Source organism: Sparus aurata, chromosome 18 (assembly GCF_900880675.1).
Source record: "Sparus aurata chromosome 18, fSpaAur1.1, whole genome shotgun sequence".
Lineage (NCBI taxonomy): Eukaryota > Metazoa > Chordata > Actinopteri > Spariformes > Sparidae > Sparus > Sparus aurata.
The window spans coordinates 8559959-8581931 of NC_044204.1; the positions used below are offsets into that span (position 1 = coordinate 8559959).

General features: G+C 41.5%; 2 protein-coding genes across 3 annotated transcripts; one reads left to right on the forward strand and one right to left on the reverse strand.

The window, feature by feature from the left end:
• Positions 1-1181: 1181 nt before the first annotated feature.
• On the forward strand, positions 1182-5332 carry LOC115569173 (fibroblast growth factor 4-like). Its single transcript, XM_030397116.1, has 3 exons — positions 1182-1473; positions 4009-4112; positions 5156-5332. The coding sequence occupies exons 1-3, from the start codon at positions 1182-1184 to the stop codon at positions 5330-5332; spliced, it is 573 nt and encodes a 190-aa protein (XP_030252976.1).
• A 2959-nt stretch (positions 5333-8291) lies between these two features.
• immt (inner membrane protein, mitochondrial (mitofilin)) lies at positions 8292-21515 on the reverse strand. 2 transcript variants are annotated; one of them, XM_030396940.1, is made up of 15 exons: positions 21332-21515; positions 19985-20052; positions 19036-19225; positions 17810-17939; positions 17666-17677; positions 16482-16571; positions 15977-16138; positions 14801-14934; positions 13691-13794; positions 12817-12952; positions 11464-11593; positions 11042-11265; positions 10702-10833; positions 9887-10016; positions 8292-9371 (listed from the first exon to the last, which is right to left on the reverse strand). In XM_030396940.1, the coding sequence occupies exons 1-15, from the start codon at positions 21371-21373 to the stop codon at positions 8764-8766; spliced, it is 2292 nt and encodes a 763-aa protein (XP_030252800.1). In that variant the 5' UTR covers positions 21374-21515; the 3' UTR covers positions 8292-8763. The 2 variants fall into 2 exon arrangements, with proteins under 2 accessions (XP_030252800.1, XP_030252801.1); XM_030396941.1 differs by lacking the exon at positions 17666-17677 and having other exon boundaries at positions 8764-9371.
• Positions 21516-21973: the final 458 nt, after the last annotated feature.

Consider the following 21973-nt stretch of genomic DNA (forward strand, 5'->3'; position numbering starts at 1 on the left):
ACAGTCATCAACAAGCTTTTGGTAGTCCTCTGGCTGAATCGGTCAAGTTCAACTAAATGTGTTAGCTTCCTGGCACAGACTTCAGACTTAGACACTGTCCAGCTGTTCTCACTGGGCTTCAAGTCAGTATTTGGGAGGACCATTCAAAAACCTACAGCAGCCTCTTTGTCCATGTTGATGCAAAACACACTTGACTGTGGACACCGTCACCTGTCTTCCAGCAGCTTCTTATTCATTGCAGACTTGCTTTTTGGTGGTGACTCTTGACCATCCTGACCAGTTTTCTCTCAGCAGCAAGTGATGGTTTGTTTTCTTCCTGGTGGTGGCAGTGACACAACTGTGCCATGCACTTTATACCGACAAACAGTTGTTTGTACAGTTGATCTTGGGACCTGTAACTGCTTTGAAATGGATCCAAGTGTCTTTCCTCACTTGATCAAATCCATAATGTGCCCTGTCAGATCAATCCTCTTAGATCCTTCATCTTGCATTTTTAACTTCAATTAACTGGCACGCAACATTTGGTTTTCTCATGATATCGGGTTAATGTGTCTTGTGTCTTTCAGGATAACACAGCTCGTCTTCGCAAGCCTCTGTAATATACACCTATACATACTACTGTATATGCACCTACATGCTGGTGACATGGTGAACAATGTCCATTGTGCTCTGACGTAATCAAATCTATATTAAATCTGTTAATTTATTACAGAGAAATAATAATCAAATAGTTTACGTTTCTGTTTTCTTGCGTGTCACTCTATGTTTTCTGTCACTATGTGTTTAATGTGCTTCTCAGTTTGTGTGCCTCTACAGCATCTGTGACTCACAGACAAACAAGACAGCAGGTGGCGTGTGATGTCATATGGGGCGCATATAAGTGTGTTGTCTGTCTGCTGAACCTGGGGAGAAAGCAAAACTGGACAACCGGAGACGAATAACTTGCAAGTGGGACCCCTTTGTTTCCGTTCTTAGAGATGTCTCAATATGCACACTGAAACTTTCCTCTGGGCTTTACAGAGCGCAGAAGTTGAGACATTGTCTTCTTGGTGCATCTCTGCGAGACCGAGGCTGTAAAGATTCTATGACTCTTTCTGTACATACTAAGTCAACATTTAATTGGGATTGTAAATACACATTTGTTGTGTGCCTCTACCATTCCTGCGACTGGCTCACAGAGGATGTCATCATCAAGGTCCAAACTACCTCTGCTCATGTACGGGATCCTTCTATGTAGCTTCTTTGCTCCTCTCCCAGTCATCAGCAGTAAGAGACAAACCCTGCGTAATGCCGGCTCGTTGCTTTGGGCCAGCAGCAGCTCTTGGGACAAGAGGGAGGTGACGGCGAGAGATGGCGAATACCTGCTGGGGATAAAGAGACTAAGAAGGCTATACTGTAATGTTGGCATCGGCTTCCACATTCAGGTTTTACCAAATGGGAAGATCACAGGCGTGCATAATGAAAACAGATACAGTAAGTTTTTTTGTTGTCATTCAATGTTTATATCCATGTAAATCAGGAAAACAGCTGGTAATAGCCAGCTTGTGTCCAAATGTGAATTTTAAATTTAAACAATTTCATGTGAAGAAAGATGAGAACACCAAGACTTCCGTAACTTGAGAGAGAATTTGGATAAATCATTTCGACTCACGAGACAAACGACGACGGCATTCGGAACGAGCTGTTGTAACTGAGTGGGTCGTGATTAGCAGTCAAACTTTGAAGAACAGAGGTCACATACCACTTGTAATATATTTTCATACTGTTAGCTTATTTGTTTTACACTAATTTCACTTATTCATTTCTTCTTATTATTTTTTTCTTCTTCTTCAGTTTTCGGTCGCATTTTGGATAGGTTTGGGGAAATGAAAAACTTGCAACAGCAATACTTGGCTAGGTTCAGGATAACATGGTTTGGGTTCACATAGACGCTTTCACAGCACTAAAAAAGTGGTAATTTTCTGGTGTTCTTCCCCGAGTTGCTAAGCTATGCCTATGACATTACAAAAATGTGATTGGTCAATTCCGATGATCCAAAGAGCAACATTAATTATGATGTCCCAGGAATGAGAATGTCAGATTGTGCTTCAAACCAGCTGGACAAGAGGTAGAGACGCTGATGCTTGGCTGTCAGTACATTTTTTTGTGCAGTTATCAGCAATACATTTGCAATAAAAAAAAATGATAATAAATTGTTGTGAGAAAATACATGTGTAGCCTGAGAGCATGTGTAAATTAGTTGAGTCTCAATGTTGATGTGTGAAAGTTAGCAGCAGTGGAAATGTTCCAGTGGGACCACTGAAAATCTTGCCATAAATACATTTAATTTATAGACTGGTTGAAAACTATGTCAGTATGAGAGTAAAGGAATGCACAACCAAAGACTTTTTTTATATCAATAAGAAATAAAAAAACAAAATAAGAAACAATTGATACAAGTTATTAACTATCTTTGTTTTTCCCACTTTGAACTTCTTACCCTCCTTTAAGGTTGTCAGTTTTAAATAAGTCTTGGGTTTCTATCATTGAACCATGGTCCACTTTAAACATTATCCTCAGTTTTGGATCCAGCAACAATGAAATCTCAGGGCAAGGTGCAAATATAATGGAATCATCTACAGTTCACTTTCCTTGGATTTGGAACAGTAAAATATTCAGATGTCAGTGTTCAGACAAGATGAAGCTATTCAAAGTCCAGTGACAAGCCGACCAGAAAACAAAGCAGCGTTACGCTGTCAACAAAAAGAATCCTCTCACACATGTTTTCTACAGCACATACACATTAACTTCCACCAAAACTCAAATGCACACACATTTCCTTGTAAACTTTACCAGAACTAGACCAGCAGCCCTGCATGTCTGCGAACTAATACAAAAATAAAGCCAACAGAGACGGGTAGCTTAACAGCTCATTACAACAACAGCATTTACTTAAGATTGCAAACATGTTTTGCATGAACATGTTAGCTCAAAGTACAAAAACACACAATTTACCTTTATTGCAATGAGACCTTAATGCTAACTCATCAGGATGCACAAAATGTAAGAACTGCCCACAGAGCTCATCCTGACGATAACTCCTCCCTCTGCAGTCGGACAGCTTAACAACTTACTGCGGACAATGCTGCCAGATGTGCTCAGTTTAGGTTTAAAAAAGTTCACTCTTCCCAAACTGAGCTGAGACCAGTCTCATACACCTGCCTTTATGCACATACAAAAGCCCCTTTTTACATTTGAACTCTGAAATATATCTGGAGAATCAGATCAGGGTACTGTCAACAATTGCTTGTTCACACGAGCAGCACACACTGCGCCTGGGTAGCAGGCTACAGACTGCTCTGTGATGATGACTGTTTTTGCACTAATATTAATACCATGCATTTGAACATATCCTCAATGTGAATGAAAGAGTTGAAAATACTATGCAGGCAAGCTGAGAAGAGTAAGCTAAAGTCTGTCCTCAAAGATCCCACCATAGAAAGAAAGCTGCAGGATGCTGAATCTGTGTCCAGCATCAGCGTGAACGGGCCGTACGGAAGCACGAGAGACTGAGCAGGGAAATATTCTAGGCAGATGCTCTGACGATGAGCAGTCAACAACATTTACACGCGTCCCCGTGTATATGTGTTACAACTGATTAAACCAGGTTGACCCGGAGGACCAGGCATCAGGCAAGACACCTTTATTTGACAGTGGATAGACAGGAAATTGGAGGGTGACATGGAGCAAATGTCCTCCGTTCATGTCACGGAATTTATTGAAAAAATCCATCCAGTGAAAAAAAGCATTTGGTGAGGCTCAGAATACACATGCAAAGAATCACAAAAATGATGAAACCGCAACTTCTGTCATCAGATCCTGCAAGGTCCCACTCTGAGAAAACTCCATCACGTGACCTGTGAAAAGCTCTGATTAAGCATCATCACTGTTCCCTTTTGTTCAGCTTTTCCTTTTTTGACGTATTTTATCTGCTGCTGATCATTTTCATGTTTTCATGTTTCATCCCAGGCCTTCTCGAAATTTCCCCAGTGGAGAGAGGAGTGGTGACTCTATACGGGGTGAGGAGCGGTCTGTTCATTGCCATGAGCGACAAAGGGAAACTCTATGGCTCGGTAAGAACTGATCAGGGCTTTTTGTGCAGATGTTTTCCACAACAAGTGTATTGGTTCTGGTGTCAAACTGCATCATCTTAATGCTGGAATGTGCCTGTTGAGGGTCACTTATTCACTGATATATTCATACTGTACTGTAAACTGCTGTTTGCGTCAAATGTCAAGCAGCTTGGTCAGCGGCCTCAGGCTTCAAATTATGACACTCTTCATATGAGGGCCGGAGCTACCACTGAGCACGCTGAGGTCATGTCCTCTGTACTTTTTGGGTGTCTTTGATATCTTCATATATATCTGATAACACTTTATAATATCTGTCATATCAATAAAATAAACAGTTATAGATATGACAAAAAAAAATGCAAACGTATGGTTAATAAAAAATTATGTGACACTTGCTGTTAATTCTTGACAGAATCGGTGACACTATATGAGTTGGCTTCCTGACATGGACTTGGTACCTATCAAATCACAGTGGTGACAACTTAATTATGTTAGATTGTTGTAATTATGTAATCATGTGAATCACTTTGGAATTATAGTCTTCTATTTATATATTTGCCATGTTTTTATTATTTTATTTTTATTTATTTATTGTGTATATATAATAATAAAAATAATAAATCATTATTATTATTATTATCATTTTTACCATGTTATCACTTATGAAGAATTTGTGGCCTGTAAGAGATGAGAGACAACACTAAATATGCTGTAGAGCATGTGACATGATCAGTACATAAACACACAAAATCATCCTAACTAAATTACAAACAGCATCCGATCATTCTTCACATGCCTCGGAGATCAGTGTTAAAGTCTGATGTAGACGTCTGTGTGAAGGAGGAATTATGACTCCTGTCTGTCATTAGCAGAGCTTCTACCCTAGCATGACACATCTTACAAATAGTCACAAAAGCCGAACAGTGAGAAACTGTAAAGTCTCACATTCCAGAGACTAAAACAATCATAAAAATCATAAGAAATGACTTCCTGATGATTATGATAATGACTTGTCCCTCTTTGTTTATCCTCCTTTTCCTCAGGGCCACTACAATGATGAGTCCAAGTTCAAGGAGAATCTCCTGGCCAACAACTACAATGCTTATGAGTCAGCCGTCTACCCCGGCATGTACATCGGCCTCAGCAAAACTGGCAAAACCAAGAGAGGCAACCGGGTCACGCCCACTATGACCATGACACACTTTCTTCCCAGGATATGACGTTTAATATCAAACCTCTAAACAGTACAGAACCAAGTCAAGGCCCCTGTTGGGTCGGGCTTAGCGTTAGGAAATGTATTGTTGGACTACTCATGTTCTCCTTCTATAACACAATGGACCAGAGCGGAAACCTGTAGGCTGCGTTTGCATGAGCTGATGTGTGGCATTAACATGGCTGTGGATGAAGACCAAGATGGACAAACTTGCAAAACACCAAACAGTGTCAGTGTTAGAATCGCTACCAGTACAACAGGGCTCCTTACAAATATCAAGGGGCGAGAGAAATACATCATCAGTAAATGTTTGTCTTCCTCCGAAATCCCTGATTCTGTCTGTGGTATTATTTTTGCGCAGGGAGTGTGGGAGGGTCCCTGAACACACGGATAACTGCAACAGGTGCTCGAAGGAAACAAACCAGTGGACACGGTGTTATTGTGTCATCAAATGCATCACGCACGCAATGCTCGATCTTTCACTTTCAACGGTGGTCACATATCTCACATAATAGCTGGTGATATCATTAATACATTTCCAGGATCCTCCCATCTAGTTCCTGCTTGACTTCCGCTGATCGTGACATTTTCATTTTCATTTTAGTTTCTGCCCAACCTCGCAGGTCAGTAAACTGAAGGACATTTTTCAACCAATTATGTTCTCACCAATTAACAGTCAGCAATCAGGCTCTCTCTCTCTCTCTCTCTCACACACACACACGCACGCACACACGCACGCACGCACGCACGCACGCACACACACACACACACACACACACACACACACACACACACACACACACACACTTATTACACAAAAGGTACTTCAATGATTGTCAATGTCAAATGTTTTCCTGTTATTAATTTATCTACTAATCTATTGGTTTCTATGTGGCAAAGAGAAGGAATCTTTAAAAATAGGAAATTGATTCTTGATCAACAAGTTCTATTTGTTGGAATCGAGCATTTATGGTGGCTAACTTTAATAAAGAAATCAACATTTAGGAAAATTGTTCCAAAGTTGGAGTGATCAGCTGAAGTGATATAAATTCAGTTTACTGACCTGGGGAGAGTTACCTTCTAACTACCAGCAGTTTATTAAACGTTCATTGGGTAATATTCTTATTAAATCATGTTTAGTCATTGTCAATACATTTTGAGGTACAATGACGTGTTAACACACTGACTCCTGTCTCACAGCTGTGTACGAGCCTGCTGTGGAGCAGTTATATAAACTCTGCGACACTGCTTCTCAGCTGTGACAGCTCCGTCTTTTGTGGACTATTTGTCGAAACAGCCCGAGCCGTTTGCCACTGGTTATTGGCACAAATTTGCCGGTCAAGGTTGACCAAAGTTTGCGCCTGAGAAATTTGCAGATTTTCTTCACATTCCACATGTTGCTCCACTGGCCACAGTGTTAAACGCTAGAGTGACCGGGCCTCGAAGCTGAAGTGCTGCTTAATGCTTCATAATCAGCCAGTGTAGACAAGGTGACCTCGATCAGAGAGAACAGTCTCTGGACACAAGAGCTCATCCACTGTTCCTTGGTTGGGTTGTGCTGAAGGTTGCGTTGAATATAGTGCCATTCTACATTAAGTGCATTTGGTAAAACAGGTGTGACTCACTCTCGCTCAGCAACAAATACAATCCCTGTTCCCATATTGTGCTCATTTTGTCCAAACAGACAGTAAATAACACTGATCACACCTTAGGCTGCAAGGGACAAATAGATCTGTGAGTAGGATTTTCTCGGAGCACTACCGAATAATCTCACGGCGTGTCATGCTGCCTTAATTACACTCACAACAGCCATCCAGAGAAGCCAACAGATGAACAGTCTGCACTGATATGAAGAGAAGATGGGTTGAGGTTGAATAAACGACGTGTTTTTGTTGGCTGTTTTGCAACGTTTCCATCCGCAAGCTGTCCACGCACATACATATGAATCTATACAAACTGAGTATGTTTGGATCAGTGTTTATTTATGTCACTCAGAAGAATCATGCTTATGTGTGTGTGTGTGTGTGTGTGTGTGTGTGTGTGAGCGCGCAGAGTATCACACAGGTGTTTGTTTATTCGTCTGGAGGATGTCTTTGAACCGATTTTGCAAATAAAGTGTTCATACAGTATATAATGTATTTCAGGCTATGTGTCGATTTATTTTACACAATGACGCACATTTCACACGTACACATGACCGGTTTGTGGGGATTCATCCTTTTTTCATTGGGATTGCAGTTTCTCATTTCTTGTTTTTCAAAATGTTTTTTGTTTTTTGCTCCTCTGTCCAGCATATTATAGTTACGTTATCTTGCTTGTTTTCTGAATTTTGTGCCCATATATTTTGTGTTAATTTGTGTTGTGCATACTTTGAATTTATCTTAAAGGTCCATTGAGAAAAATCTTGTAGGAACTAAATCACTAATCTAACCAAGAATTGTTGGGTAGTCATATCTTAAAATGCCCCCAGTCTACAGAGGGAGCAGGTCCTCTTCCACCAACTGTGGTGGTCTGGAGGTCCTTTTGTGGGAAGTTTTTTGTGGCCACAGTAAAGGAGGGAGACGTGAGGGGATTGACCTGGACAACAATACAGCCATACTTGTTTGTTAGAAATGTTGGGCCTTTGTAAATAAATTCATCAAGGACTATGGTCCACCCCTGCTCAATTTGGAAATCAAAAACAGCAAATTGAGGTGAAAATGGCTAAGACATTGAACCAAATATTAGAATTACTGTATGTGGTATGTGTTCCTCCCATTCCATCACAGAAAAATGAGAGCTGTAGAAATCACTGGAACGGAAGTCTGTCATGACATATGTGTTCTTTAAAAGTGGATGTAAACTTTTGACCACGACTGCAGCACACTCTGCTGTTAACTGCAGCTGACGATCTTTATATAGTCTTCACTTGAAATGCAGTCCTTTCACCAGTAGTGAGGGAGGAATGAAGAAGTTTAACACCAGCATTCTTGTTGATGATTTATTGTAATGTGCAGTACTGACAAAAATAAGATGCAGCATGATGAATTCTTTAATCAATGATACGCTTCATTTTCCATGCCAGAAATAAATAGCTGCGCTAAACCTGTAGGCCTGAATTAACAAGACTAGATTGAGAGGGTGCATTAAATCATATTTCTTTACAAATTTCTGCCAACAGTGAATTAGTGCTTCATTACAAATAAACTTATGTTGCATCTTAACATCCATCACTTGGTGAACTTCAGGTAACATAAAGGGCTACAACAGTGAAAATGGGGTATGTGAGTATCAAGCAATCTTCCTGTTGTGAATCAAAGGTGAGTACAGCCACCGACCTCCACACAGAAGTAAGCTACAACCACTACCAAGCTACCTTTCAAGCCTACGGTGGGCAAATACCTGACACTCGAAAGAGACCTTCCTTTAAGGATTACAAGGCTAAATGAGAGGGGCAGCCTATGGAGCTTGGGTGGTTCCTAACCCCACAGCATTTGCGTAAGCAGACAGCAAGCTGACTACCTGCCTGGTTTCCAGTGTGAGTCTGGCCTCAGTCAGCCAGTCCTCCGCCACTCTCCTGGCCTCTCCTCTCAACTGGTTCACCAGTTTAGCTGCCAACTCCAGATCCCCGTGCTCTAAGCAGTAGGTTGCATATGCCAGAAGCTTGAACGGGTCTAAATCCTCACTGCTCAGCTGAGCAGGCGGGGCCTTCTGTTTATCCTCAAACAGTAGTGCAGCCTGAAGGTAGGACAAGAAATACTGGTACAAGGAGTTGTGGGATTCGTCGATGAGGGCGACCCGGCGTGCCAGCGATCGTAGAGAGTTGAAGCGGGCACGGAGAGAGGCCTCACTGTACACGCCGCGCTGCAGGGACTCTTCTGGGAGAGCTGATGACAGCGCCAAGGCGAAGTCGTTATCTTGGCAGCTGTCTCGCACAGCCTGAACAGCGCCCTCTAGAGGCATGGTGGGGGCATCAGCATCAGCAGTCTTTAATGTGTAGTTGAGAGCCTCCACAGAGAGCCAGAGCTTGTGAGCCTTGCGGGCCTCCTCCTCTGCTACCACATGGCCTGAATTCAAGAGACAGGAAGGTGTTTACATGACGGGGTTTAACAGAGAACGAGATGTGACATCAAGAGACCACATTTTACTTTTCAAAGCCACCACTGAATGCTGTGTACAAGCCATCTGCAACTTTGTTGTGCTCTGACCTCTGCTGGTCAAAAGGTTTAAGTCTGTTTAATCTCTGACCGCACCAGTTTTATTACATCATACAAAAAAAATGATAGCTCGATCACGTTTCATGTCTTAACGTGATCATTTTTACTGCTATAAGATGAAAAGATATGATGAAGTAAGTATATCTTGTTATAACATGGAAACATCTCGTTATAATCTGATTTTTTTTTCTAATAACAACAAAACAACAGGTTATCAGGAGGTGAGAACAAAAGTTTGTTGTTAGAATAATGTAAAAATATCTTGACATGGTGTAAATGTTATTATAAGATCACAATAATATGAAATAAGACGAATCACTGCGGGTAATGTAGTTATTATTTTGGTGTATACATGTTTATCTTACTGTCAATAGCCTCCTCCATCCCCTTCAGTCTTGCGTATGCGGTGTTCATATCCAAAGTGAAGTTATCAAGTTGTTCCTGGCTCAGCTGACGGAAGTGGGTCTCCTGTTCCAGCAACTTACTGCCAAGGACCTGAACAACACAGACCATAGCAGAGCTTTAAAGGAATGTTTGCAGCAAGACACACGTCTTCAATTGACAATGGTACAAAGACAATGTATTCACTGTCTAATCTCATCAACTGATTATTGTAAGTATTTACTTATTGTGAATTTGATGCTGGCCACCGAGTGCTTTGTTTGATGGAGGGCTGGTGCAGGCTTAACCATCAGATGTCACCTGTGGGCTCTTTCCGACTGAGCTGTCCCACTGTGACTGTAGTTTAATAACTATGGGTCTGGAATATCATGCTTATCTCCTGATTTAATAGGGTTAGGGTTATTCGATATCATCAAACTGTACTTGCAGTTTTGTTTTAAAACTGGGCGAATTTTGTAAATAAATTCAAAAGCCATCTGCCCTTTGATAATAACAAAATGAGGGGGAGGCAGAGTGTGTTTCTCCAGCAACCACTGCAGTCCCTCCACAGGCAGCTACAACACCCAGCCACGCCTCGACTCATGTGACCCTCATGACTCACATAAGAGTTCACACCAGACTGTTTTTTTTGCCAGCCAACTTGTCTGTTAATACTACAGAATTCAGTCAATATAAAACAACTACAGGACATATGTTTACAAAAAAAAATAAAAATAAAAAATTGATGCAACTTGTTTGTGGTCAGTGTTTTGTAGAATTGAATGGAATGTCTGGACACCTGCTCAGCATCAGCCTTCAGCTCCTGCTCCTGGACTTTGAGGACATCTTGGACGTGGTCTGTGTGAGCGGCCGCCTGACGCCGGAGCTGAGTCCTCATCTCTGCTTCCATCACTTCCCTTAACTCAGACAGCTACACGCATACACACACACACACACACACACACACACACGCACACACACACACACACACACACACACACACACACACACACTTAGTTATTGAGCTATGACAACTTGGTAACTTCCATTCATCTCCTGGCATCATTAGTCAAGACATTATCTGTATGTTGGCTGATCAGTGTCAGCAAACCACAAAGCACCTTCTCTCCCCCACATACCTTCCTCTCCTGCTCCAGCCGGGCTTCCTCCTTGACATGCTGCAGGGCAGTGCTGACAGCTTTCTCCAGGGCTTTCTGGTCCTCCAGCTTCTGCTGCTCCAGTGCTGCATCAATGTGTATCTGTTCTCTGACTCTCTGCTCGGCAAGCTCTCGATTCAGCTGGTCAAGACGACGGTGTGCATGGGCAATCAGGGCATTCAGGTCATCTGTTGACAGTTTACCAGCTAACAAAAAATAGGAACAAAATGAATTACGTCTACAACTTCAGGAGTTTATCTTGATCAGGGAGTGCACAATTATGTCCTAATTCTATCTCATGTACTAACAGTATAGAGGATACACTATGTACTGATATTGACAGTACAGTATTTTCACAACACTAATGGTAAGCCAAGGGTGTGTGAGTGTGTGTAAGGTCTTACTGAGCCCCTTCCAGTTGGCCTGGATCTCTGGAGTGAGGCTGCTTACTTCCCTCTGGAACTGTTGTTTAGCTTCATTCACCAGTTCACTGTACTGGGAGACAATCTTAGCTTCTGACTGTGCAGAGTGCACCTACTCACACAGACAGACAGACAGACAGACAGACAGACACAGACAGAGTTTAGCAGTTTTACATAGCGGCCAGCAGAACTCCCAGTGTCCTTAAAAACAATAAAAGAACATGGACATTATTTTTGTAGAGCAATCAAAAAGCTTCATACAAACAGTCTGTTTCTACTATGAATAAATCAACAGTGGCTCCAGAGAGCGCAACAGCTACATCATGCAGGCTGAACATCTGGTTGAGTTGCAGTGTTGTAATCAGTACACAAACAGACTGCATCGTCCCCAAGTCTCTGCTGTTGTTAATGTTTTATGACAGTACCGATAGTCAACCCGACAACATGGTTGCAATATCGATATTGAGGTATTTGGTCCCAAATATTGTGATATTACTTTAAGGCTATATCGCCTAACCCTACTCTTGGACAGAGGCAGGCTAGCTGTTCACCTATGTGTCCAGTCTTGATATGAAACGAAGCTGCTGGCTGTAGCCTCATATCTAACGTAGAGATTGAGAGTGGTATCAGTCTGAACATCAATCTCTTAGCAAGACAGCAGCAAATTAATCTTTTATTATACTTTCAAGTCTTTTCATCTGATCTCTGCACATGATGTACAAACATTGGGCCTCATTCATGAACCGTTCTTACGAACAAATTTGTTCTGAAGTCCCACGTACGAAGATTTTACGAAGATTGTGACATTCATGAATTTTTTCTTATCTAAGATTTTTTCTTAGGCAAGAACAAATCCTACGAACAGTCAGGAGTACTCTTACGCACATTTCAATGCCGAAATGTTGGCATGGTTGTGTTTTCTTCTCTTGTGTAGTTCAATAAAATGCAATATTACAGTGATAATTCATATTTATTCATTTATTTATTTATTTCATATATTTGGTAATTTACAAAGATTTTAAATTCTAAAATAAATTAAATGTGCCAATGATTTAAGATAAATCAAGTAAATTGGAAACATGCCATCAATTAGTAACCCCCCCACCATATTTATACGTGGCATTTCTCCATCCAAGGCCGGCAAAACAATGGCATATATATTGCTCCTGCGGCTTTCGTCAATGTAAGAACACAGCTGCGAACAATTCTGAGGCTTATGAACAAGTTGGTGAATCTGACGTAGGGTTTTCTTAAGGAACCTCTTAAGAACAACTTAAGAGAGAATCTAAGAAGATTCTTAAGAAGATATTGGTGAATGAGGCCCATTGTCCTTACCTTAGTGACCACTTTGTCCAAGTCCACCACCATGTTATGGAGATTCTCCTCCGCCGCTAAAACCAGCGGACGAACAGAAGCAACCTTCAACCCTTTAGACTTATCAATCTCTGACTTGAGACTGTCCAAAGCTTCACTACAGGGAGAGAGACACAGGACAGTTAAGGGGAGGAAAAAGACAGTCTGAAAAGAAAACAGTTGCAGCGTTTTGAAGTGAGTCAGGGTCCTGTTTAGGATGGGAACACAGGCTTATTCTTAGTGCTGTATTGTATTGTAGGCAACTGGACGTGATTCAGTTTCCCAAAGACGTTTCACCTCACATCCAACAGGCTTCTCCAGTTCCATGTGGGTTGCTAGCCCCAGCAACCCACATGAAGGTCAGTTGGGTCAATGACCCACAAGCGTCCTTAAGGACTCTGTAAGGACACTCCCACACAGAGTTTAAAAGCCTGCAACTCCCCTCCAGTTAGTTAGTTAGAAAATAGTCCAGTTGTCTACGATACAGCACTTAGAGGCAGGCTTAGCAACCCTCCCCTGGACGTGTGTGTGCTCACATGACATATGAATGAGTAGACATTAGATTCAATTAATAAACTGTACTCTGGTGCGTGTCTGGCCAAATAGTGGGCTCTATGGATAAAATGCCATATCACTAATATAAGTAACATATTGTGACATCTTCAAAGCCTTAATGTGATCGTCACATCTTTCAAATTATTCTTACGGTGGAAGTTCAGGGATGCTCTTGTCCTGAAATTAGAAGCATCTTCCCTAACCTCAAAAGATCAAATTCTTATTATGAAAATTTAGATGGAACAAAACAAACAAACATTGTGTGTGTACATGTGTGAATGCTGTTAGACGTAAGTCTTACTTAGCTTTCAGCAGAGCGGTTTCAGCATCAGTCACAGCACAAGTTCTATCAGCAAGAGCAGCTTCTAGTTCTTTCCACTGGGCCGACTTCTCCTGCGCTGGAACCTGGATTCATAATAAGTGTCATCATTCAACTGCAAAATGCAGCACAGGAAGTACTGGTGAAAAGTTTTGTAGTTGGGTCTAGATGTTTTAATAACCACCAGCTCTTATGGCTGACCAGTTAGTAAGACACTACAACATGTACTGAATGCCACTGGTTGCCAACAACTAGAGATATATCCAATTCAGTGCCAGTCAAACTTAGACACACTCCCCTTGCCCCCCAATGAGTCTGACAGTTGGTACTGATGGAGGATACAACATATTTTGTTATTTACCTAATTTATGTGGTATCGTTTGATTTCAGCTCAGTGCGAGGGTCTTTGCTGGGTTTCTGCTGACATTTATGGCTGCCCTGAGAACTTTCTCTACCTTCCTGTGCTGCCTGTCTGTCACTGTGAGAACAGCATTGACAGGGATGTTAAACGAGCTGACAACAAGGGCTGCTGTTTAAGATCTGTTGCACCTTTTATTTTGGGAAATAAAACATTGTAGCCAAGGTTCATAACGTGCGCCTGCTCTTTGACAATATATTAAAATAACAATATGGATGCTCAAATGTCTCTACCAGAGCGGCCTACTTTTTATTCTCTATTACTGATTCCTTCCGCTATACACTATGTAAATGCCTATCAAGGCGACTTTAGTTCACTTTAGACCGTTTCCCCAACAGGACCCTTGATACATTAGTTCACAACATGTTAGATAAAGTGAGAGAGTTTAACAACACTTCATTTTAAATTGGATTCTGTCCAGTAATGGAGCACTTCATTCTGAGATTTGTTTGAGTAAGAGTGAGAGAAGGTCCTGTAACCTGGTGCAGACAATGTTACTTAACAGTGAATGATTTATTGTGAACACACAATTGAATTTTCCATTTAAGGAAAGTAAAAATAAATGTTTTGTGAATATCCTGCAGCCCTTAATCATAACTATTCCATTATAGCAGCTGCCTAAATTTAGTAACTTTGAGCACAAAATTATAATCTATTTCTACTGCGTACCGTACCTCTGCTTCCATAGCCTCCTTCAGTTTGTGTGTGTGCCGTGTGATGGCCTGCAGGGCTGCTTCCTGCGCTCCAATAGCCTGCAGTGTAGCTTTAGCTGTGTTGGACAGTGAGTCTTCAAGAGTGGCTGATACAGCTGCAAAACAGTCGGACAAGAACGATCAGAGGAGTAGAAGAAGAGAATTCAGAGTTGATGCAAAGGAATGTTCATATCTAAGAGGTGTAGCTTCATAATGCTAAATCAGTACAATCAATCAAACTGACAATAGAATTTTTCTTGCTTCAACTTATCATCCTAAAGTAAATAATAACTGCACAGTGTAATGGCTGGAGAAAAATAATATATTATTACATCCGTGAATAGATTGCAAAGTGTTTAAGTCTTTCTTTTCACAGCACTGACATCAGGATGTAATCTGAGATTCTGATGGGTGTGTTTTGCTTTGGTCAATAGCGAGGCTGCAAGCAGTAGCCATGTTGCCAACATCGTCTTTGCAACAGCAGTGCCAACAGCAACACCACTAGGAGGGGGGATTTTAAAAAGCTGTCTGTTTGAGCTTTAATTTTACTAGTAACTTAAAAAGCAACGTTAGGTTTGTTTGTTTGCTTTCAATGATTTGAAGTGTAGTGTATTGGGGTGACCGGTTGGGATTTATCACAGCTACTAAACAGTCCCAAGAACTCAAATTACCAAAGTCTACCAGGACTTTATTGCCAGGAATATGTAGAAACATACGCAAATACGACCAACACAGACTAAACATGGCAAAAGAAAGAATATGGACGCCACGCTGCCAGCTCAGACAGGCCAGTCTCACCACTTCCTCACAGCACTGTGTCATTTTGGATGACATCAACATTTTACAAAAGGTGAATGACGGGATTGGTTTACAAGTGTCTTATGGAGGGGTGTGTGTGACAACCACCTGTGGTAGTGACAGTAAGTTATGAAGAAAACATGCAGGAAGAAATTATGAAAAAAAGGCTAGAAGAAAGCAAATATGTCTGCACAGAGAGAAAAATATGTTTTGCATCACCTCTATCAATGTTTTATAATATCAACAGTTTTGTATATAAAAGAATAAGCTGATAGAGTATTTCCCATTAACCATATAACCGATTATCCTATACAGTGTGTGTGTGTGCTGTAGTTGTTGTTGTTGTTGTCGTCAGCCTACATGTTAGGATTTCCTGTTCCTCCTGGTCCTGTTGAGCCAGTCTAGCCGTCACTTCTTCTACTGGACGTTCTTTCAGTGGTTCAGTTGCTGCAGGAGACTCTGTGTCAGGAAGAACTGCTGCTGTCACTGGGGTATCCTCGTGGTCATGGCATTCTTTGCACTCTGGAAACAACATAAACACACTTATGTCCTCTGCCATAGTAATGTGCCACGTACACACTGTAGACCCACGGACACCTTGCTAGATTTTATGTGGATTACAGGTGCATTTTGTGATTTACCTCTAGAAGGTCTACAATCAAAGGCTCTACTGATAGCAATATCTATAGCTCCAGAGACCGTCACTATGTCAGTATCAACCCATTGTCAACTGTAATAATCAAATAAATAGCTTTTTCTACCTAACAGATAAAAACATGTGTCCATGTAGATATTAAATATAATATCCAAAGAGCTTTTACTTTTACATATCAGAGTTTGGACAGGTGCAGCTTAATGATATTACCTTTGACTGCTGCTTCAGTGTCACATGGAGCAGGGACTGATGGGACCTCACTTATGGCTGAGATAATATGACTCGCCTCTGCTGAAGCCTCTGGATGGGACACACATACAGAAAGACACGTGTAGTTTGTATGTGAGCCTGTGTAACAAAACTTAACCTGTTGACCTTTGATGGGCCCCTTGAACAAACCAATGAAACACAATGCCGGTTGCTTTGCACAACCTAAAGAAAGTGATGAGATCACTGCAAACACTACATTTCTGAAATTATAGTGAAATAATTTGGCTTTGAGATTCCTGATTTTGTTGCACAAGTTCTAAAGAGTAATTGTGTTCATTTATTTTTTTTTACATTATCAGATTGATTAGTTGTGATTGAACACGACTTAAAGAACGCCAATCGTAAAGTTAAAGAAGGCCAAAACAGACTAAGACAAACATATTTCTCTTTGTTGAAAAGGAAAACTAGTCAAATGCCAGAAGAGTCGCCAATTATTTTACTGATCGCTTAAAGGACTCAAGGGCAACACACATCAGTGATGGATGACAGTCGTCACAACATCCACACCCGTTATTTTCTATGAGCTGCTGAGAGCCCTCCCCCTGTCATACACCTGTCCATTCAAACTTCACACTGGAGGATGTCCAACAGCTGCTGGGCAGGAGCACACGATCACAGCGGCCTCTCGGGTTAACCAAAAACACACATGAATGCTTTTCACATATCTGTTCTTTTATATACACTTATCGACTTTGTATGTATTCTTTCTTTTAGTGACCTTGTTTTTATGGGTCTTGTCTGCTGAATGTTGTTGTTTAGGAGAACAATGTTTTGCTATGGATGCCAAGTGTGTATTACAAAGCGACAGATAAAGAACTTGAACTCCAGCAGAGGATCTCAGAAAAACTGAAAGGTCTTGAAATCAAACCCTTCTTCGAGAATGGAGACAGATTTGATCCCAACAACTACAAGAGGCATCAGTAGGTAGTAACTTGGGGAAATTATTTGGCAGTATTCTAAACGACTTCATCACTGAGGAGAGTGTCTTAAGCACAAGTGAGACTGTCAGAGAGAGACGGACTCTCTGTGTGTGTTGCCCTTAATTTCTTCAGCTCTCTACTCTAGAGCGAGGGACAGGAGCACAGCATTCTACAGGAAAGCTTATGTGATAGAAGACAGCTTACCCGGAGAAACCTCTGAGGGTGCATACAGACAACAGAGTGCACGTAAAACATTGACATTTTCAGCAAAACTCAAATTCATCATTACAATAACACCATACAATAAGATCTTATGGCTCAGTCTTTCTCCCTCGTTTCCATACTTACCCTCTATGCTCTGTGTGGGCTGTGCTGTGGCAGGACTTGTCTCTTTGGCTGGACTCTCTGACTTTTTCTCTGACTTGGTTTTGGCCTTCATCTGTTTGTCCATCATTGAGGGAGGCTGCGCCAGCTCCATCTTAACAGCAACAACAGCAGCCATGTTAACTGGGGTCTTAAGATGTTTTTGTAAATAGTCACATATGACAATCAGTTCTGCACAAAGTCTGTGACATAGATGTTTTAGGTATAGAACAAAAGCAAGTATGGGTGCTCTGAGTGATTGGCCGATATTTTGAGTGGTGGTCTCTATAAAGTCCCGTCAGAAGAGCTGATCAGATGAATCCATAGCATAGCAGTGCTCGAGGCTGCTTGAGCACTGATTACAACAGAGCAATTCCCAAGCTGTCACTACAGGGCTCAACTGGGGCCTCCTAGTTCCTGCATTGATTTTTTTTTAAGAAGAATGAATTTGCAAACTTCTATAAAATGTATGGCACATTGTGAAATCCTATTGCTGTAATCCAAATACTGTTTAAGTTCAAGCTTAATAGTCCTATATATTTTTTTTTCAATATCCAAGAGAACCTAAATAACTTTTGCAAAACTGATAATTTAAATAGTTGTTGCTGAATGGTTACAGTAATCAAATTAATAAAAGGAAGTCATTTTCAAAAATTCATATCTCCACTAGTTTTCACTTCCTTGTAACCAAATGTTACACATGTTCTCTGTAGTTTTAATGTAGTTATTTGGTCTTGCATTAAAAAACCGAGTGACACAAATCTTGCTAAATATAGTTTCAGAGCTGAAACGACACTTTTTTTATCCATTTACTTTCAAATAGTAAAGCTTCAAGGAAATTAAAATAATCTGTTTTGGGGAAAGTGTTGATATTCATCGCTGCTGGCTGAATGTTTCGTGGACTGAATATAACCAGTTATTTAAAGGTGCAATCAAATACTTTCTACTTCCATTTGTAGAGAAATGCTGCACTGTAGAGATTAGTGAAGAAAGGACTGAATTTTGACCTCTTTTGTTGTAGCAGGTACACTCTGTTAAAATATGCAAGGATGAGCCCAGAGAACAGATAGACTTCTGTAAATTAAAGTAATTTGATTTATTTACCAGCTCTGTTAAGGAGTGGAATTTTCTCTTTCACACCCTGTTGTATTGTTAAAACATCCGGCTGACCTTAGCGCATTGGTCAAAATATGCTGTGAACCAATCCTGACCTGTTTCCTGATGGGGAGGCCGGCATCTTGAGAAGCAGGTCCCAAAGCCAAACCAAACAGCTTGTCTGAATATGGAACATTTTTCTCCACAGCTGATCGGAATTTGGGGTCCCATTTGGCGTAGAGTACCGTACCTCCAATGCCACCGCCTACTGTCACCAAGCCGGCAGCAACCACCTTAGCAGCGCCACTGTGGTGGAAGAGGACAGCAAACAACAGACATGAATCTGCAGTCAATATGAGGACGCATGGAGGGAAGAAAATCATCACATGAAACTATGTTTTCTTTCCGATGACAGCGACAGGTGACCACAGCTGGATCAACTGTCAGTCAGCTTTACAGTCTGTTTGTGTCTGCATAGATGAGCACTGTGGTAAAAACAGGCACACAGGTAACAGATAAGAACAGCTCTTCTCTCTGTCACCTGTTCCCCGTTCAACAAGCACCTGCGCATGAAGAATGAGAGGCGTTCTGTATCTATACTGTGCACTGTGTCCTGCTCAGAGGCACACTGGCATTTATTTCTAAAATTTTACAACTGAAACTCCAGTGATGATGTGATGCATCAGATCAGACCGATCAGCTGCACTGCACACAATCAATGACTGATATCCAATAAAGGGTGAGTGTTGGCTGATAAAAGACTTCAGTGAAGGCTGCTCTTGTGTATCCTCTCCATCGCTGCTCTGAGCACCGATGAGAGCTCTGGGACAACCCGCCAGGTGGTGGACCAGAGCGACTCCCAGTTCAAGCAAGGACAGTGGGCGAGGAAATATAAAATAATGGAATACAGAATGTACCCAATGCTTCGCCCTCATTATGAAGGGTACATTTAATGAGTGAGCTGTCCATATGACTCAATTGAAACATTCCTTAATTCATCTTTGAATAATGTGTGTGTGTGTGTGTGTGTGTGTGTGTGTGTGTGTGTGTGTGTGTGTGTGTTACCCAGTCTCTCCTGAAGTGTAGTGCCGGGAGTGTTGCACATTGGTCAAACGGGTTCTCCCGAAGTTCTTCTAAAAAGCAGGCAGGATACGGACACAGGGAGTGAGAAGTAAAGTCAGCATCAGACAGACAGCTCGTTCGCGCAGTGTTGTTGCACTGAAAATGTTACTGTGTAGATCGGGGTTGTGACGACACAAATACCCGTACATCTCTGCGTCACAGTCTAAAATGCAGTATCTGGTTTCCATGAATACACGAGTCCCCACAATCACAGTGTAACGTAATGACAGCTGATGACATTTTAATAGGGCTTGTTTGAAACAGCCATTAGTCTCAGCCATAATCACTACAATGGGAAAGTCTAAGGAGCTCAGCGTGGATCTGAGAGGGAACGCTGTTGATTGGAACAAGTCAGGAAAGTCACTTGGAGCCATTTCAATGCAGTTACAGGTCCCAAGATCAACTGTACATTGAACAACTGTAAGTGTAAAGTGCAAAGCTTACTTATCACAACATACAAAGATCATACTGTGATGTGTGTCTACAGGCCGTATTATTGCGTTATACAGGCCTGCTGTATATTTCTGTCCATCCAGAGACAGCAGTGAATGCAAAGCATCAGTTTTTCCAGCCGCCCCTATTTACTGTGTGTGCTTGTGCCTGTCGGTTAAACGTGAGTGAGCCATGTGATATGACCGGTCTGCAGGGCTCACTGAGGAAACATGACTCTGACAGGTCTGCAGTGAGCTGCGGATAGACGCTGGGTTCAACAGAAAACGTGGTCAGATCAGTCATCTTGCAGCTGACATTAACCAGATACGAATAAAATGTTGCTGTTTTTAAAACTGAAACCAACGTAAATGTTGATATATTAGCTATATTTATAAAATAGAAACGTTAGCTTTAAACGTATAAGCTTCAAGATACATTTACTGAATAAAAAAAAGAAGAAAAAAGAAGTAAGGTCGACAGTAGTGTGTGTTTGTGAGCTCGTATATAAAGTGTGGCTTTACCTCCCAACTAGCTAGCTCACGTTCACTAACTTAGCTTTAGCTCGCCTCTGGTTCAAATGTCAATGGCTATCTGTCATTGGAAGCTAACCACCTAGCGCCGACGTTATGCTTTCTTCTCATCGGCTCTCTGATGACTCCTTGAATAAAGAGCCGTAGCCTGGTAGGATGTCGGGGCAGTTAGGAAACATTTGAAGTTAAATGATTCAATATTGTTCACAATAAAAATCCGCTATGGCACCTTGAGCCAGGGTCACTGAATGACAACACGATAACGCCGACATGAAACGTTAGCTCACTGTAGGAAAGGAGCGGTCACTCGCGCAGACACGAGTCTTACCCGAGCTGTGGCATTAGCCCCTCTCAGACAAGCCCTCAGCATGGTCCCCAGTCAGTTTCCTTCTCAAATCCGAATCAATGTAACCTTTACAGTAACAGTAAAGTGCAATTCTCTTCTTTCCCTCTTTCCGTTCTCGGTTCCCTTCTACTTCTACCTTGTAACTCAGGGAATTTGAACACTTGTGTGCGCAATACTGCCCCCCTCCGACAGAAGCAGAAATACACATCTCTTTACAGCTCTTTTGGGGGGCTCAGTGGGAGACTATTACCCCTGGAAAACTGTGTCGTACCCAAATCTTATTACGTCTGATGTGCAACAAACTGAACTGCTTAGTAGAAACCCCCACATGACACATTATCAGATGAAACTAACCTTAATGTTTCAATTGCTTCAATAAACTTCTGTAGAGATCTTCATATATCCTCATATATTCATATAGGAGTTATTCTGCTTAATGATGTAAGGTCACTTTCCATCATGAGGCATGAATCGTGTTTTTAACCTTTTAAAGAATCGAGGTATAACATTTCATATCAGTGCTTTAAGGAAACCTTACAGAGCAGGAGCAACAGACGTGAAATTAGTTTTGGTTCTCAGGTAAATTTACAGGGCTGGTCATCATAAACACAAGTGTTTTCCGGA

Bases quoted from the DNA above. Each gene is read 5' to 3' on its own strand.
- immt (XM_030396940.1), bottom strand. From the start codon at position 21,373: ATGCTGAGGGCTTGTCTGAGAGGGGCTAATGCCACAGCTCGG. The intron at 19,226-19,984 runs GTAACACACACA...CTTCCACCACAG, and splicing joins TACACTTCAGGAGAGACTGG to TGGCGCTGCTAAGGTGGTTG. The intron at 12,953-13,690 runs GTAAGACTTACG...CTCTCCCTGTAG, and splicing joins ACCGCTCTGCTGAAAGCTAA to TGAAGCTTTGGACAGTCTCA.
- LOC115569173 (XM_030397116.1), top strand. From the start codon at position 1,182: ATGTCATCATCAAGGTCCAAACTACCTCTGCTCATGTACGGGATCCTT. The intron at 1,474-4,008 runs GTAAGTTTTTTT...GTTTCATCCCAG, and splicing joins GCATAATGAAAACAGATACA to GCCTTCTCGAAATTTCCCCA. The intron at 4,113-5,155 runs GTAAGAACTGAT...CCTTTTCCTCAG, and splicing joins AAGGGAAACTCTATGGCTCG to GGCCACTACAATGATGAGTC.